Genomic DNA, 15,727 nt, shown 5'->3' on the forward strand with positions numbered 1-15,727 from the left:
AGAACACACATGTGTCTCTCTGTGATATATGGAAGGACCTTTGCTTGAGGCTTTGCATAGAGGAAGTTCCCCGTTGAAGCCCCAATATTTCCCTTTAAAAAGGATCAGGTGTGTGTGTGTTTGAGGGAAAAATCTTTTGGAGCACCTGCAAGCAGTTAGCAATGGGAACCTGCTTCCTGGTATCTCCAGACGTGCTATATTTAGTTCTGGGCGAAGAACATTGCTTATCTTGGAGGTATGTTGTCGATGGAACTTCTTTTTTTACATTGTATGATTTGTGTAACAAGACCAAGACAGTTTGTTACTTCTAAAGCCTAAACAATCTATTTCCGTGTGCACTTTTATCCTGAAATCAATCTGGAATAAATACTAAACTAAAGATAATAGCCTTAGTAGTACCACAATATGTTTCCTGTCTTTTATACATATTGAAAGATAGTAACAGGACTACTATGAACCCTTAAATCGGTCTCTTGCTGTGTTGTAATCCTCAATAATCGCTCTGCAGGGAGAGGAAATAGACATTTTTCTAATAATAATAAAAGCAAAGAAACAGAGCCCAGGTGGTCCCAAATCAGGCGCGGGGTGTACTTTGCTTCGAGTACCGAAATCATATTTTAGAAGGAGCGCCGTTTAACAGAGTCTTGGAGGAGCTTGAAAAGCCCCCCCCTTTTTTTTATTCGGGGGGTTGTTAATTAATTTTAAGGAGGCCCAATAAAAAAAGAAGCGCACAGACCCAACAGAGGGTTTTGAACCGCAAGTGCCGGAGAAGAAAATTAAGGTATGCGCCTGTATTCGGAAGATTACGGGCCCATGGAGAGCCCAGGTGTGCCCGAGAGAGAGAGAGAGAGAGGCGGGGCGAAGGGAGGAGAGGCTCCAGGTGGGAGGCCCTGTGGCGACTTTGGGGGGACTGCAACTCCCAGGATGCCCTGCGGCAGGCCAGGCTCCAGGCGGCCTTCTGGGCGTTGCAGTCCAGCCGCGCGCAAGCAAGCCTCGCGCCTCTCTCTCTCTTTTTTTCCCCCAGAAGCCGGTCGGCTCTCGCGAGAGCTGGGTTCGAGATCCTCTCGGCTGGCTTGCCTGGGCGAGGAGAGGGAGCGCGAGCGGCGGTTTGGCGAAGAAGGGAAGCCATGGCTGGTTGGGGAGGGTGAGTCCGGCGGAGCGCTGAGGAGAGATGGGGGGGAGGAGGGAGAAGAGCGCGCGCGGGCGGGCGGGCGGCAGGCACGTGACTCCCCGCGTGGGCGGGAAAAGGCTTCTGTCCGACTCTCTCTTTATTGCGCGCGCGCTCGCTCGCTCCGAGGCGAAGCGGGCGCGTTTTCCCACCCACCGACTCTTCCTCTGCCGCCGTCCTACCTGGTCGGGCGAGTGTGTAGTGTGTGTGTGTGTGGAGGGAGGACGGCCCGTGGTCCTCTTAGAAGGGAGGGCAGCCTTCCGTTTGAGAAGAGGACACGGCACTTTCCTCTCTCCCCCCCCCCGACGCCGCCTTTCCTTTCTCCAAGGAAAGCCTCTCCACCCCCCCAACCAACGCTGAGAGGGAAAAGAAGGGGGGGGGGAGGAAGAGAAGAGGAAAACTCCTCCCGAGTAAAGGAAGGAGAGGGAAGTTTCTTCTCCGCTGAAGAAGCAGCCCAGGACACCCACACCCACACCCTTACTTGAAGGTGGCCCCCCTCAAAACAGACACACACACCCCTCCCTACTTGAAGGTGGCCCCCTCCACCCACACGTACACCCTTACTTGAAGGTGGCCCCCCTCAAAACACACACAGAGGTCCAGCAACCTTCCTCTGAGAGCCCCACATACACATCCCTACTTGAAGGTGGCCCCCCCTCAAAACAGAGGAGGGGGCTCCTGCCGGCTTCTCAGGGTTGTGCGGAAAGGGACGCAACCCCAGCAGAGGCCGCTTTGTCCTGCTGGAAAGGGCCTCTTTCCTAGTCTCTGAAAGGGTGGGAAAAGACCCCCCCACCCCTCCTGACCTGCACTATGAGGAGGTGAATTCGGAATTTGGAACTGTGTTTTTTTGGGGGGGCGGGGAGTGAAGGAATCCTTTCCAGGTTGACATCCTTGCATGTTGATTAGCACACCCCCTTGGTGAAGCCTGCCTTTCTTTAAAGGGTGGGCGGGTAACCCTCTCTCTCATCTTGAGGCTCTCTAGCGGCAGGATGATCCCCACCAAAGCGATTTGCTTGCACCAAGAGGGTCCCTGGCCATGATGCCTAGCCTAAATAGGAGCCACCCTCTCCCAACCCACCCAGATGCAGCCTTATTCGTGGAGGGGGGGGGATGGTTAGAGTACAGGCTGGTAGTGAAACTGACAAGGCTCTCTGATTGTTTTGATGTAAATGGTTACATTGATGTCTCAATGTGTTACTGTGTACAAAGTGCCCAGAAATGTTTTTATACTGAGTGGTGTGGAAGTACAGTAAGTAAACAATCAAAGAAGAAGATGAAAGTGCTCCAACATGCCAGAGCAGGGTTCTTTTTCAACTTCCACATGGTAGGATCTCTTTGACAGAAGCCTTTGTTATTTCCGTGTTCTGAGAATTTTTAAAAGTGAGTATGGAAGCGTTTGAACATACGTAGTACCTTCTGTCTACAAACCCTTTACCATTCAACTACGTTGTAACGTGTTTCATGGAAGTAAACAGTGCTTTTTGGATGCAAGAGAGAAAAAAGGAACAGTTCAAAGTTGGTTGTTTTCAACCATTTTCTTTCTCACTAGGGATGCGGGTTCAAGACACGTTGAACATTTCTGTCTTGTTGCTGTTTCCGAGGGGAAGGAAACTATTCTTAACTATAGCATAAAATACTTCTAAATGGTTGTTTGGAGAAAAGGGAACAATGGTTAAAATCTGTTGCTTAGTGTAGTAAATGTCATTAGAGTAGGCCCCTAGCAAGCCACCTTTGGAACTTCCATTGATTCAACTGTACCTACTTTTAATTCACTTCCTGTATCAAACTAGGTTGTTGGTAGAGCAGGCCTGTTTGAATCAGTGGAATTTATGGTGCAGTTGACTCACCAAATCCCCATTGATTCAATTGGCCTGCTTTAACGGTGATTTACTGCACTAGGCAACAGAATTTTGGCCGATGCCTGTAATTGTGCAAGTCAGGTTGCAACAAAAAATGTCTATGGAGGTTTCTGAAATTTCAGCACTTCACTTCCAAAAGTTATGTTGTTTTATATAACTGTGCAACAGGATTTCAGTCAATTATTAAACACTTTTTACTTATTGGCTTGTATTTAGTGATTCCCCCCCCCCCCCCCTGAATACAGCCTTCCTTTTTCTGCTGACATGCAGATGTTAAGGGCTACCGTTTCCATCATCCTCAGGAAACGAGGTCATTTCAGTCCTGGTTGAAGGAAGATTCTCTTAGCAGAAACTGCTTCTATATATAAAATTTGGGCCACACCCTTTTTACAGCCATCCTCCCCAGATCCACTTATATCCCTGTTCTCACCCCCCCCCCCGAAAAAAAAACTGCTTTGAAAAAGAATTAGATGTGACTGAGAATTGCAATAATAACTAGAAGCAAAAGCAAAACATGCTGCTTATATACCACCCCATAGTGCTTAAAGCACTCTCTGGGCAGTTTAGAATTTACATATGCAGGCTACACATTGCCCCCCATCCCCCAGAAAGCTGGGTACTCGATTTTCTGGCCTTGGAAGGATGGAAGGCTGACTGAACCAAGAGCTAACCACTTGGGATTGAACCTGGGCCATGAGCAGAGTTTTAGCTGCAGTGCTGCAGTATAACCAGCACCACGAGGCTGTATAACCACTTTGTTGAACCAAGCTTGGCGAACCTTCAGCTCTCTGGATGTTTTAGACTGAGTACAGCTCCTTGTTACTGAAAGGCGACTACCATGGGCAGGTAATTCAAAAGCAGGTATGAATCTATAAAGGTCAAAGATTTATCCAAAACAAATAAATTCTACAGATAATCTTCAGCCCAAAAGGGAGATAAAATTGGACTTAACTGAATCATGTGTTGCGTGTATCTGGGAGAAACTGGATCTTGCTTGTCTACACTTTTGCTCTCATTTACATGATGGGGATAGGAATGAATATCCCCTCTACCAATGCTGCATTGGATTTAATTAGCCACCCATGTGCTTGTTCTTTTTGTTATAAATGGTTTGCATTTGCAGAAGTCAGTCGGATGACATGGAGGGAAACACCATGATTTTTTCCATGATGAGAGCATTCAATAACTACCTGTCACAACCTGTGGAGGAAGCACCTGAGTCTCCTCAAGGCTCTCTGCAAATTAATTATGAGCAGATGATGAAGGTAAGACCACCTTGGTTCTTTTACTCTTCATTGGTTACTTTAGGAAATGAAATAATCATCCTCGTTGTCAGCACCTGACTGGAGAGAAGTTAGTTTTTTTTCTCTTGAGGAGCTCAATGTACAGTGGGGTCTTGACTTGAGAACTTAATCCGTATTGGAAGGTGGTTCTCAAGTCAAAAAGTTCTCAGGTGAAATCTGCATTTCCCATAGGAATGCATTGAAAACCATTTGATCCATATCTGCTCTTTTCTGTCCATAGAAACTAATGGGAAGCTGCTATTCTGCCTTCGACCACTAGAGGGGGATATTTTGTTTCTTTTTTTCTTAGGTCAAGAAAGGTTCAGGGAAGGCAGGGAAAATACAGTCCAGGCAGTCTGAAGACTCCCAATCCACTCTCTAAACGCTGGGAGGAGTGAGGAAGCAGACAGGCACCCTTTTCACTGGCCAACAGTTAACTGAAAGTTCACATTTTGCACTTTCCCTGCCTCCCACGTGGGTTTTTTTCAATTCTTAACTCAAATCTAAGTACTTAAGTCAAGTCAATATTTTCCTGTGAGAGCGGTTCTTAAGTCAAAAAGTTCTTAACTCAAGCCGTTCTTAAGTCAAGACCCCACTGTACATTGTGTATCTCTGCCTCATTTGTCCCTCTATTTTATCTTTGTAACCACCTGGGAAGTCGATTAGAGCACTGGTTCTTAACCTTGGGTTACTCAGGAGTTTTGGACTGCAACTCCCAGAAGCCTTCACCACCAGCTGTCCTGACTGGGGTTTCTGGGAGTTGCAGTTCAAAAGCATCCGAGTAACAAAGGTTAAGAACCACTGGATTAGAGTATAATTTGAAAGCAAATATTCCTGGGCTAAAAAAATGATTGTGCTAATACCTTACAGTTCGTTTGAATCTAGATGGGCGGGGTAAAAGCCAAACAAACAAACAAATAAATAGTTGTTCTTCTTAAATAATTACGGTATGTTTTTTGTCGTTGTTAACATTTATAGCCTGCTTTTCCTCCAGTAAGCTCAAGGGGGTGCATGTGGTTCTTCTCCCCACTTTATTTTAATAACCCTGTGAAGTTGATTTAGCATGGGAAGTAATGACTGGCCCAAGATTACCCAGTGAACTTTATAATTCATGGCAGGCTAGAACATGGATCCCCATGCTCCGGTTTCTTAATTTGAATCATTACACCACACTTCCAAAACACTCTAGTTAGAAAACTAGCTCTCTTTCTGTTTCGTTTTAAGTATATTTTTCAGGTTAAGGAGTTTAGTAGTATTAAATGAATCAACCAGGGGGAAAAAACATTCCTGGCCATGCTCTCCCATTTCTTTAAGGACTGGCCACTAATTAAAATACAAACTGTTTTGGGTATTGGCCACTAGGTTAAGCTCATACCCAGGAATGAAAATGTTTCTGGTTATGCAAGTTCATAGATCCATGCTTTTATTATTATTTTTCCCCTGTATTGCTGCCCTCATAAATATTGCGGGGAAAAATTGTGTAAATAAGACGCTGCAGATGTAAATGAATACTTCCCTTTTCTTCACAGTCCACTGCTGGTGCTTTGTGCATGCTCGTCGTGTTTCCTATTTCCCTGCTTTTGCTGCCAGCTAATTAGTGGAGATTTCCACAGGGCCCTCTTTCAAATTGTTTTTGTTCCAGTTGTCAGTAATGGAGATTGCTTTTTATGATGTACAAATCCTAAATATTTTGTTCCTTTAATAAAGATTGCCTACAGCCTGGACTATTTATGCTGAGATGTGGTTAGGAGGGTGATTTGGAGAGAAGCCAAAGGCTTCTTTGCTGGGTTGTTGCCTGTTATTTGTGTATTCTGAGGAGTTTTTTTACTGGCTTGTTTATACATTTGAAGGAAAAAAATATTTGGTTGTTTGTGAGGCATTGAAAGGTGAGAGCTTGGATTCTCACTGAACTCTTTGCTTCACCTTTAAAAAAAACTTGTAAGGTGGTCTAAGAAATATACGGTGTCCTTTAGACAAGGCTGTTTTTAGACAAATATATTTTTAAGGACATTCATGTGATGTCCCATCTAAAGGACGAGTCAGTTTCACAGTTTGTTTTCAGCTTTGGGAACAGGTGGGGAGAGGAAAACTTGCAGAATTCCTAGAATATGCCGAGAGTCTTAGAAGTCTTGTGGAAGTACTGCTTCCTTCAAGTGTCTTTTTCTGTCTTTTTTTGGATCAGCTTGAAGAGCAGGCTGGGCAAATCCGTTCAGGGACACAGCTCTTGCAAGTGGAACGGGAGAAAAGGCAAATGGAACTGAGTCACAAAAGGGCTCGGATTGAGCTGGAGAGGGAGGCCAATACAAATGCAAGGAATTTTGAGGTGAGTTTGTGTGTGAGGCTAATTTACTGTATCAAATCGAAATGTTCTGGGATCCTGGATTTTTTAATGCCCAAAGGGGAGGATGCACAGCTTCTTCTAAGATAGATCTGGGTAATTTGATCTGTCAGGGACCATGTTCCCTCTCAAACAGTGGTTCCCAACCTTGAGTACCCAGATGTTCTTGGACTACAACTCCCAGAAATCCTGACCAGCACAGCTCGTTCGTTTGTTTAGTCGTGTCCGACTCTTCGTGACCCCATGGACCAGAGCATGCCAGGCCCTCCTGTCTTCCAGTGCCTCACATAATTGTGTCAAATTCATGTTGGTTGCTTCGGTGACACTGTCCAACCATCTCATCCTCTGTCGTCCCCTTCTCCTCTTGCCTTCACACTTAACCAACATTAAGGTCTTTTCCAGGGAGTCCTCTCTTCTCATGAGATGGCCAAAGTATTGGAGCCTCAGCTTCAGGATCTGTCCTTCCATTGAGCACTCAGGGTTGATTTCCTTTAGAATTGATAGGTTTGTTCTCCTTGCAGTCCAGGGAACTCTCAAGAGTCTCCTCCAACACCACAATTCAAAGGCATCAATTCTTCGGCGGTCAGCTTTCTTTATGGTCCAGCTCTCACTTCCATACAACACTACAGGAAAAACCATAGCTTTGACTATTCGGACTTTTGTTGGCAAGTCCCTTCATGGATTGCTGCCTTGTCGTGGCGAAGGGGCTTGAGCAACTCAGAGAAGCTATGCCGTGCAGGGACACCCAAGACGGACAGGTCATAGTGGAGAGTTCCGACTAAACGCAATCCACCTGGAGTAGGAACCGGCAATTCCACTCCAGTATCTTTGCCAAGAAAACCCCATGATCAGAAACAAAAGACCAGCACAGCATTGGGAGATAAAGGCTTCTGGGAGTTTTAGATATCTGGGACCCAAGGTTGGGAATTACTGTTTTAGGGAAATGTGCTGAGGGCTTCATACCAGTGATGAGTAGGGCTAAAGCCAATACTAGGTGAATCAAGAACCAAGAGTGGCCAGAGCCACCATGTTTTTTTTTTCTCTTGTGGTGTTTTCTTTTTGACTTTTTCGCCTACTTCCTCTCACCCTTCTTTTCCCATCCTGTTATCCAGTGGAGGATAAGTTCTTCTTCCAGACATCTTGGCTGGAAGATGTCTGGAGCATTTTTAAATTTTAGTTCCTATTTCTCCCATTATCCAAGATAGTTCATGATATGATTTTAAAGACCAGCAGCAACAACAGAAGTATAACAGTTTTTAATACTAAAACATGGTCAAACAAGTTTTCACATTAAAATATCCACGTTAGTATCTGGTTAGAAGCACTTCAGGAGAGACAAGTAAAGCCACCATTCCGTTAAGACCCCTTTCCTCTGTTTCAGTCCATTGCTTTTGAAATTAAGTCATCGCCTTTGCTTAGCCTGTGGCAGGCAGGTTGCCCACCAAATCTGTGTTCAGCTGGTAAGCTTCATTGGGTGGCCTGAAGCCATCATTTTGTGGCTTTGCCCCGGTCCCAAAGCTTGTGAGATTAGAACCGTAGGATCATAGGTGTGGCATATTGCGTGAACATCAGGATACAAACATGGTAAAGCTATCATCTGAAAAAACGGAATGAGGTGACACTAACATGTCTTGTGAGACTGCTTTTGCGTGCTCCTTTGATTTCTACAGTTGCACCACAAATAAAAAGTTAGAGTGCAGTTTATTCTGTAAAGTGCTTCCAAAATTCAGAGGTTTTTAGAAAAGATCCATACAATAAAAGCAAGCAGGATATAGATCTTTCCTTTGAATGAGACAAACTGTGTTGCTGAGAAGGTTCCTAGTTCCACTTCAAGTCAAGTGATTTTATGGATTATTCCGGTGTCAGTTCAACCCCAAAATATAGCTGAGTCAGTCACAGAAACACTTAAAATCCTCCTACAAAAAAAGGGAGCAGCACTAATCCAACAATGTGGTAATTACCCTGCTCAGATTCTGCATTTCAGGAGTCATGTGGATAAAGGTTTTAGGAACCTCACACTACTTTACATAATCCTTGCTTAGTATGCAAATCCGTAGCTTGTTTTGCTTTGATTAACAGAGCAATTTGCTACACGTTTTCCAATAACAGCTAATCAATTTGAGTAGGAAGTAAATGGAAGCTGCTAGAAATACTTTCCACATTCCGAGACTGTGGAATGGGGATCACAGCGTCTATCAGCAAGGATTCAGTGGTAGGCGTGTTACATGTATTTTACACCCCGCTGGAGAAATAGTTTCATCGTAATGAGGATCTACTGCGCTTCAGAAACAGAATTTTAGGTCATGGCTGTGCTATCTGAGAGGCTTGCTGGATCAGAACCAAGATCTGTCTAGTCCAGCACTCGGAGGGCTAGTCAGAGGGCTTGGAGAAGCCCACAAGTAAGGCATGATGGTAGTATCCCCTAGTCTTGTTTCCTACTGTAGTAACTGGTATACAGTGATTTGCTTCCTTGGACACTGTTCATGATTTACAACCATCATGACTGGTAGCCACGGATAGCCTTTTTCTCTATGGTAATACGTCACATATCAGCAAATGTTGATTTGAGGCTTCTCCACAATTATTCTATGTTGTGCTGAAGCTTCCTAGTGTCCTATCTTATTGGTTACACAGACGAACTGGATTTAAATGCTATTACGTTATTAGATCTATTACCATGAAATATTGTAATGCAAGGATAATGGAAGGCACCAGAAGTCAGCTTGAAATAGGACAAATCTGAGCACAGGCATTTTAATATGTTTAAGTTATTAAATAACCTTAATAAAATATTTTTAGTGCCATGTAGTCACAATACTTGGAGGTGATTTAAGAACTGTAGTAGCAGCCTGCTGTGATGTGGATGGTTTTTTTTTTTTTTTTAAAAAGAAGAAAGCTGAGAATTCACTTGAAATACATTTGAGGCCTGTGTAGCTTCCTTTTGCCATGTCCACAGCCATGGGATATGATTTTTTTTTAAAATTACACCATCTTGAAAAGGGACCAGGCTTGCACATAAAAGATGATTGGAAGGATGTCCAGTGAAGTAGGTACTAGGAACATTTATATATCCTCCTTTCCTTTGGTTTGAAAGATAATGTTGTGTTCTCTCTCAGTCTGAGCTTCATATTCATCCGCAATATTAATATATTCACTATAATAAACACTATGATGAGAAACTTAAAACAAATACAGATGAAGCAGCGGAATGCTCCCTCCTGGCCTTCACTAATATAACATCAGTAAATATATTTACTAGAAAGGAACAAAAATGAAACAGAGCATGAACAGAGTTCCTACTCCAGTCCTCTGAAGATGCCGGCCACAGAGACTGGCGAAATGTCAGGAAGAACAACCTCAGATCCTGGCCATGAAAGCCTTTGAGAAAAATGAAAGATTGCAGAAATGGAAATCATGGGTTGCATTGCTGGTGAAGAGACCCGTTGCATTTGTGACTCTTGAGTAAGGAGATATCATCTGGGCAGTGAACCTCTTCTGTCAAATTTATAATACTTTTAGCTGATGTCTTTGTGTGTGAATATATGTACATCCCCTTTGCTTCCCAAAGGTAGACTTGGGGTAGATTTAACAGACATATTTTAAACACATAGGTATCATCCCTTATAGGAGTTGCTGGATTGGTTTTTTTCTTCTTAATGGGTAAAACACAAGAAAGCAGGTAAATAATAGTACGCATAGTCTTCAGAAATGGGGATGATCTTAAAGGGGCATAAAGAACATGACATTAAGACTAAAAATCTTCAGAAAATGCAAAAGGGCTCCACATGTTTGTCAAGAAAATGGTGTGAAATTGACACATCCAGCACGTTCCTTTGGGGAACTTTTATCTGCTAACTTGTGTCAAAGGATTTTGCAGGCTTGTTTCAATGATTACCTGACTTTAACTTATTACTTACATGGGACTTCTTTTTTCTTCTTTGCTAACTTGTGGGGTGAGGGTGTGGTGCTGTGACTTGTGATTTGGAACATGCATGTGTGAGTTTTTTTTTTAAAAGCAGTCTTTGAGTTTTCCCTTTTTCTTCAGCGGGAGGCTGACCGTAACCAGGAGCTCCTGCAGCGCATCAAGCAGTTCCAGGAAAGGGAGACTGAAGCAGAAAATAAGCTTCAAGAACAAGTTGAGATTAACAAAACTTGTCGGAAGAATTTAGAGTCCCTGAACAAAAAGGTGCAGGAGAAAGAGAGCAAGTTGGCTGAAGCCAATGAAGTAAGAAGAAAGCCATTTTTAATTCTGTATGTTTTGAAATTTCTGAATGTATGGGGCTGTTAGTACAACTGTCTCTTCTTTTGGTAGTTGTGACACACAGCAATAGGAAAGAACTGAACCTTCTCTCCCCATTACTCAGCTTCTGTTTTGAAAGAGATAATAAGTCTGTTGATGCTCAGAGAGATGGAAAGGGTGGGAAGTTAAGGGTTGAGATCTTTCTTGAAGGGAGCGTGTTTCAAAAGCAGAAATGGGTTTTTCAGAAGGCAAAGGAATCTGAAGCTTGCACTGGGATGATCAGATAGCACCATGGTGAAATTTGTAGTTTATTTACAATATTTATTTATTTACAATATGTTTATTGTAAATTGTGGGAGACGTGGATGTGTCTGTGTGTGTGTACAACCCAGACCATCCAGAAAATGTTTCATGACCCATGACTCACTTCCGTTTACTGCAGCAATATTTTAGGAACAAATTATTCTGTTTTTGCAGAGGGCATGTAATTTGTTGTTAAGTAATAGTTACAATGTATGAGCACACTCCTTTTATTTTTTTTGGTAACAACTTTTCTCCTTCATGGGTTCTGCAGTCATAAAGAGTGTTATAGGCATGGTATTTTCTCTCTCCTCCTCCTATATAATTTTGAGTGCCAGGGCTGCTTGTGTGTTCATCTCAGAGTGATCTCAACGAAGAAATAGGGTATGCGAAAGGGCATTTTAGAGATTCAGAAGCTAGCATAGAAAGTGAATCTCAGTTACTAAGTGAGCAAGCCATTGTTTTGCAGGCCAACAATGCCCCAATGGCAAGTTTGGATACTGTATTTTATCCTGCTGGTAAACTAGTTCTCATAACTGCAGCTTTTCTGATAACTCCCTTGAAAACTTGCTGCTTCTGCTACTGCTGTTACTTGTCTTTTGGGAGAATGTATGCAACCTCTTTTTAAAAATTCCACTGCAGAGAAAATATTCATAGGGTTCCAGTGGAACGATTTGCATCTCTGTGATGAGTCCTTCTGTAGATACACATTCTAACTTTGAAACTTGCCATTTGTATGCCAGCTTGAGGTTACTCACATAATTGGTGGTGACAATTAGGGTGACATATCAGAGGAAGCAAAGATTTGCTTTTGCCTTTGTTCTGTGGCGACATCTTTAAAGGTTTGATGATGAATTATTCGTTCTCCACACACTCGTCGGTAGCGTTTGATCAGAGGCAGTTCATTGTCTACAACATCCATTCTGGAGGTCCAACAGTGTATTGTATATTCTTCTTCGTTCAGACAATCAGTGTGCTGAAGGGGAAGATATCAGACTTGCAGTGGAACTTAATGAATCAGGAGATGCAAATGAAGAGCCAAGACTCACAGAAGCAGGAGCTGACTGAACAGCTGGATGTGCTACACAAGTGAGTAGAGGATTATCAACTTCCAGGAAAGAAAACCTTTAGTCCTTGGCAGCTGGTGTCACTCAGAAATTTAAAAAAAAATATAAAAAGAGGGGGAAAAAGTTTCAGCTGTTTTTGATTTTGGCTGTTCAAAGGGGCTGCTTTGATCAGGATGTGTAATGCTGAAAACTTGATCACTGAAAAAAAAAGTAGAAAATGAAACTAATTTTAAGCAAAATAAAAACCCCAAATTTTAACTTTCGGTTAATTTTTTTCCCTGCGGGATACTGTACCAAATAGTGGTAAGCCCAAGGGAGACTAATTTAGTGATGTTCAGTTTGTTCCCTTGGAGACTTCTTGCTTGCTGCTCTTAAATTAGTTAGTAAACAGCACTGAGCTGTTTCAGCTCTTCCCAATGGGTGCCCTCCACATATGTTGATCTACAAGATTTTAAGAGTTGTATGTCGTCTAGCATGGCTAGAGAACATCAGGTGGGGAAAAGCCATCTTATAACAACTTCAAACTGCTCTGGGTAGGAAAATTAAACCGTGGGACAATAAGTCATTCCTGCTTCTGATACTGGGATGAGATTGTTTTAGGCTTTGTGCTCAAGTTATCAGTCACAGGAGAACATCCTAGTAGTGTTAGGTAGACAGTATTTTCTCCTTGCATGGAGTACACGTGTGGCAAATTGTAGACACAGACAAGGTTCTAGTGAGGAGCATTGACTTTTGCCAGAGGCCTTATTACATCATAAAAACCTGTCTGGCTTTTGCTCATGTAGAAGTGAAATACAGTGGTGCCTCGCTTAACGATGTTAATTGGTTCCATAAAAAAATCGTTATGTGAAAACATCGTTAAATGAAACACCATTTCCCATAGGAATACATTGAAAACCGGTTAATCCATTCCAATTGGAACAGATTAATGCTTGCAATCATTAGCCCACCTCCTGAAACCTAATTTGGTGTTGTTCTGAGTCGTCGTTAATTTTTGGTGATTTTTTTAATTCTCCATTGAAAGCCTTTGAACGGACCATTCAAAGGCTTTCAATGGAGAATTTAAAAAATCACCAAAAATTAACAACGACTCAGAACAACACCAAATTAAGGTTGCATAGGGTTCAGGAGATGGGCTAACGATTGCAAGCATTTAAAACAGGTTCCAAACATTGTAAGACACTTTTACAGGAGCGAAAAAGGGACATCGTTAAGTGAAATTCCCCCATAGAGAACATCGTTAAACGATGGGGGAAATTCCTCAAAGAAACCCATCGCTGTGTGAATTCATCGTTGTATGAAGCAATTGTTGTGCGAGGCACCACTGTACCACTGATCAGCAATGAAAGGGGTGAATGTAAGGCAAGTGCTTGTGCTTCCAATTGGGCCTCTGCATTTATGAAATGGCTGTCTTATGTTCACACACCATAGAAAGTGGCAGGAAGCCAGTCAGCAAATCCTGGCTCTACAAGCAAAAGAAGCCCTTTTGGCCGAGAAGGAGCAGAGGATTCAGGTGAGATCAGTTTGTTCTTCTCCTGTTGGATGCATGTTCCGTTTAGAAGACTACTCTTGGGAGAGCATCAGCCTCTTTTGCCATCTTGTCACTGAAAAGTCAAAACAAAACTTCAACGTGAAAGCAAAATTTGCATAACATTTTTTTGTATGTACCACAGTTGACTTAAATTGCACCTTCTAGACTCGCAGTATGTATGAATTTATTACTCTGTGTTGGGTTGCACAATTAATATTAAAACTTTTCAAGTGTTTGCAAGCTTTAGGTTTCCGACAGTTGCCTTCGCCCTTTATTTTTTCAGGATCTGGAGCAAAAGCTCTTTCTGCAAGAGGAGGACTCTATAATTGTGAAGAACATGAAGAGTGAATTGGCGAAGTTTCCCAAAATGGAGCGAGAGTTGCAGCAGCTCAGAGAGGAGAATGCTTTTCTCAGGTGAGAAGAAGAAAGTGATCATGTTTACTGGAAATAATTTACATTATGTTTACCATTCCTGCTTGTTTGTTGAAACTTTTGAAGTTCGTGTATGAATCTCGTTTACTGATCTTGATACCCTACCTTCAAGAATCCCAATCTTTCTTCTTTACACCTTTCCTTACATACATTCATAGCCATGTATTCATGCTGGTTCTATTGCATTATTGTTGCTACATGATATACTGTGTATCTTCCGTTACTAGAAGATGGGACATTTGATTTTCAGTTACATCTAGAATACGGTATGTGCCAAGAAAGTGTTCTTCATTCTTTTTTCAGAGAAATGAAGGAAAACAACGGACTACTCAGAGAGGAGGTAGAGGGACTTCACAGGAAGCTAGAACGCTTTGAGAAACTTCAGGCAGAACTGGTAGCTTTGGAATTAGACAAGGAGGTGAGACACTGAAAATGCATTATACTTTTGGAAGATGGGTTATGTTCCTCCTACTTGCAGATTTTTCTTCGTTATTTTCCAGTGTGAACATACTGATTGCACCTCTGCTGGTCCTATAAGCCTTTTAGCCTGTAAGTCTGTGTGTGTTGAGCCCACTGTAGATTTTGTAGGAAGGTTCTCGGTTAAACGGTGCTTTCCATTGTAACAGCTTTTTAGGTCTATCATGTCTTCTGGATATTGAAGAATTGGCATGATATCATAGAATATTTAAAGTAGAGGCTGCATTTTAAACATTGTTGCTGTAAATGGGGCTAAATAAAGCATAGGATCAATACCATCGATTTTTTTTTACATCTTTGTGTGAAAACAGTTGTTAGAGCACACTATGGTGGTGCTGATAATAGCAAATCCAGCCCATTCCATTGCTTAGACAAGAAAGAAATAGAGTCTGGGAAAGCATTTCCATTCAGGAAGAAGGATGAATGAAAAACGTAAGAGAATTTTTTTTAGATATAGTTATGTTATTTGTTTTACTTTCTAAATTAATTTTAATTTCCCCTTCCAGAAACTTCAAGGGAGGCTGGATTCATGGGAGAAACTGGACCAAAGCACTGGCTTAGACATCAAGTAAGTGAAAGACAGCAGTGAATCTCAGGGCCATTGGCATTCTTATGTGAGCTGCCTTATATAAGGGAAGGAACTGTTTCTCTTTCTTGTGAAATATGCACATAATTCACTAGCGCTTTCATGTGCTTACCAGCATTTGTCAAATGACAGGGAATTAATTCAGTTCTTAGCTGCAGAGGTTTGATTTCTTTCTCATGAATAGGACTCGATCACAGAAGAGGAGGTTGCTGATGTCTCCCTGGTCAGGAGGCCCATCCTTTTCTGCTCTGGGTTACTTTGAAAAGTCATTTCATGAGGTTAAGGAAGCAGAGAGTTAGATGGTCCTGTCAGAGTTTATCATAATGGAATAATACTGGGATAATGCCAGTGAAGTATGTTAATGTATCTCGGTTCTGTATTTTTATGCATTTTGTATAATTGCATTCATGTATGATAAAGGTGTAATGCAGTTTACTATGTAGAGA

The 15,727-nt window shown here is 42.3% G+C and overlaps 1 protein-coding gene across 5 annotated transcripts in view; it reads left to right on the forward strand.

The window, feature by feature from the left end:
* Positions 1-28: 28 nt before the first annotated feature.
* Positions 29-15,727, forward strand: part of MAD1L1 (mitotic arrest deficient 1 like 1) — a 451,517-nt gene continuing 435,818 nt past the window's right edge. The window contains exons 1-10 of one of the 5 annotated variants that reach the window (XM_078381280.1): positions 29-235; positions 1,025-1,144; positions 4,151-4,292; positions 6,493-6,633; positions 10,694-10,873; positions 12,153-12,277; positions 13,687-13,768; positions 14,070-14,200; positions 14,522-14,636; positions 15,202-15,263. In XM_078381280.1, the coding sequence (XP_078237406.1) occupies positions 162-235; positions 1,025-1,144; positions 4,151-4,292; positions 6,493-6,633; positions 10,694-10,873; positions 12,153-12,277; positions 13,687-13,768; positions 14,070-14,200; positions 14,522-14,636; positions 15,202-15,263 (1,172 nt within the window). In that variant the 5' untranslated portion in view covers positions 29-161. The remainder of the gene's footprint in view (positions 236-1,024; positions 1,145-4,150; positions 4,293-6,492; positions 6,634-10,693; positions 10,874-12,152; positions 12,278-13,686; positions 13,769-14,069; positions 14,201-14,521; positions 14,637-15,201; positions 15,264-15,727) is intronic. The other 4 variants (XM_020804300.3, XM_078381279.1, XM_078381281.1 and 1 more) reach the window with 4 other exon arrangements.

The sequence above is a fragment of the Pogona vitticeps genome, chromosome 13 (assembly GCF_051106095.1).
Source record: "Pogona vitticeps strain Pit_001003342236 chromosome 13, PviZW2.1, whole genome shotgun sequence".
NCBI lineage: Eukaryota > Metazoa > Chordata > Lepidosauria > Squamata > Agamidae > Pogona > Pogona vitticeps.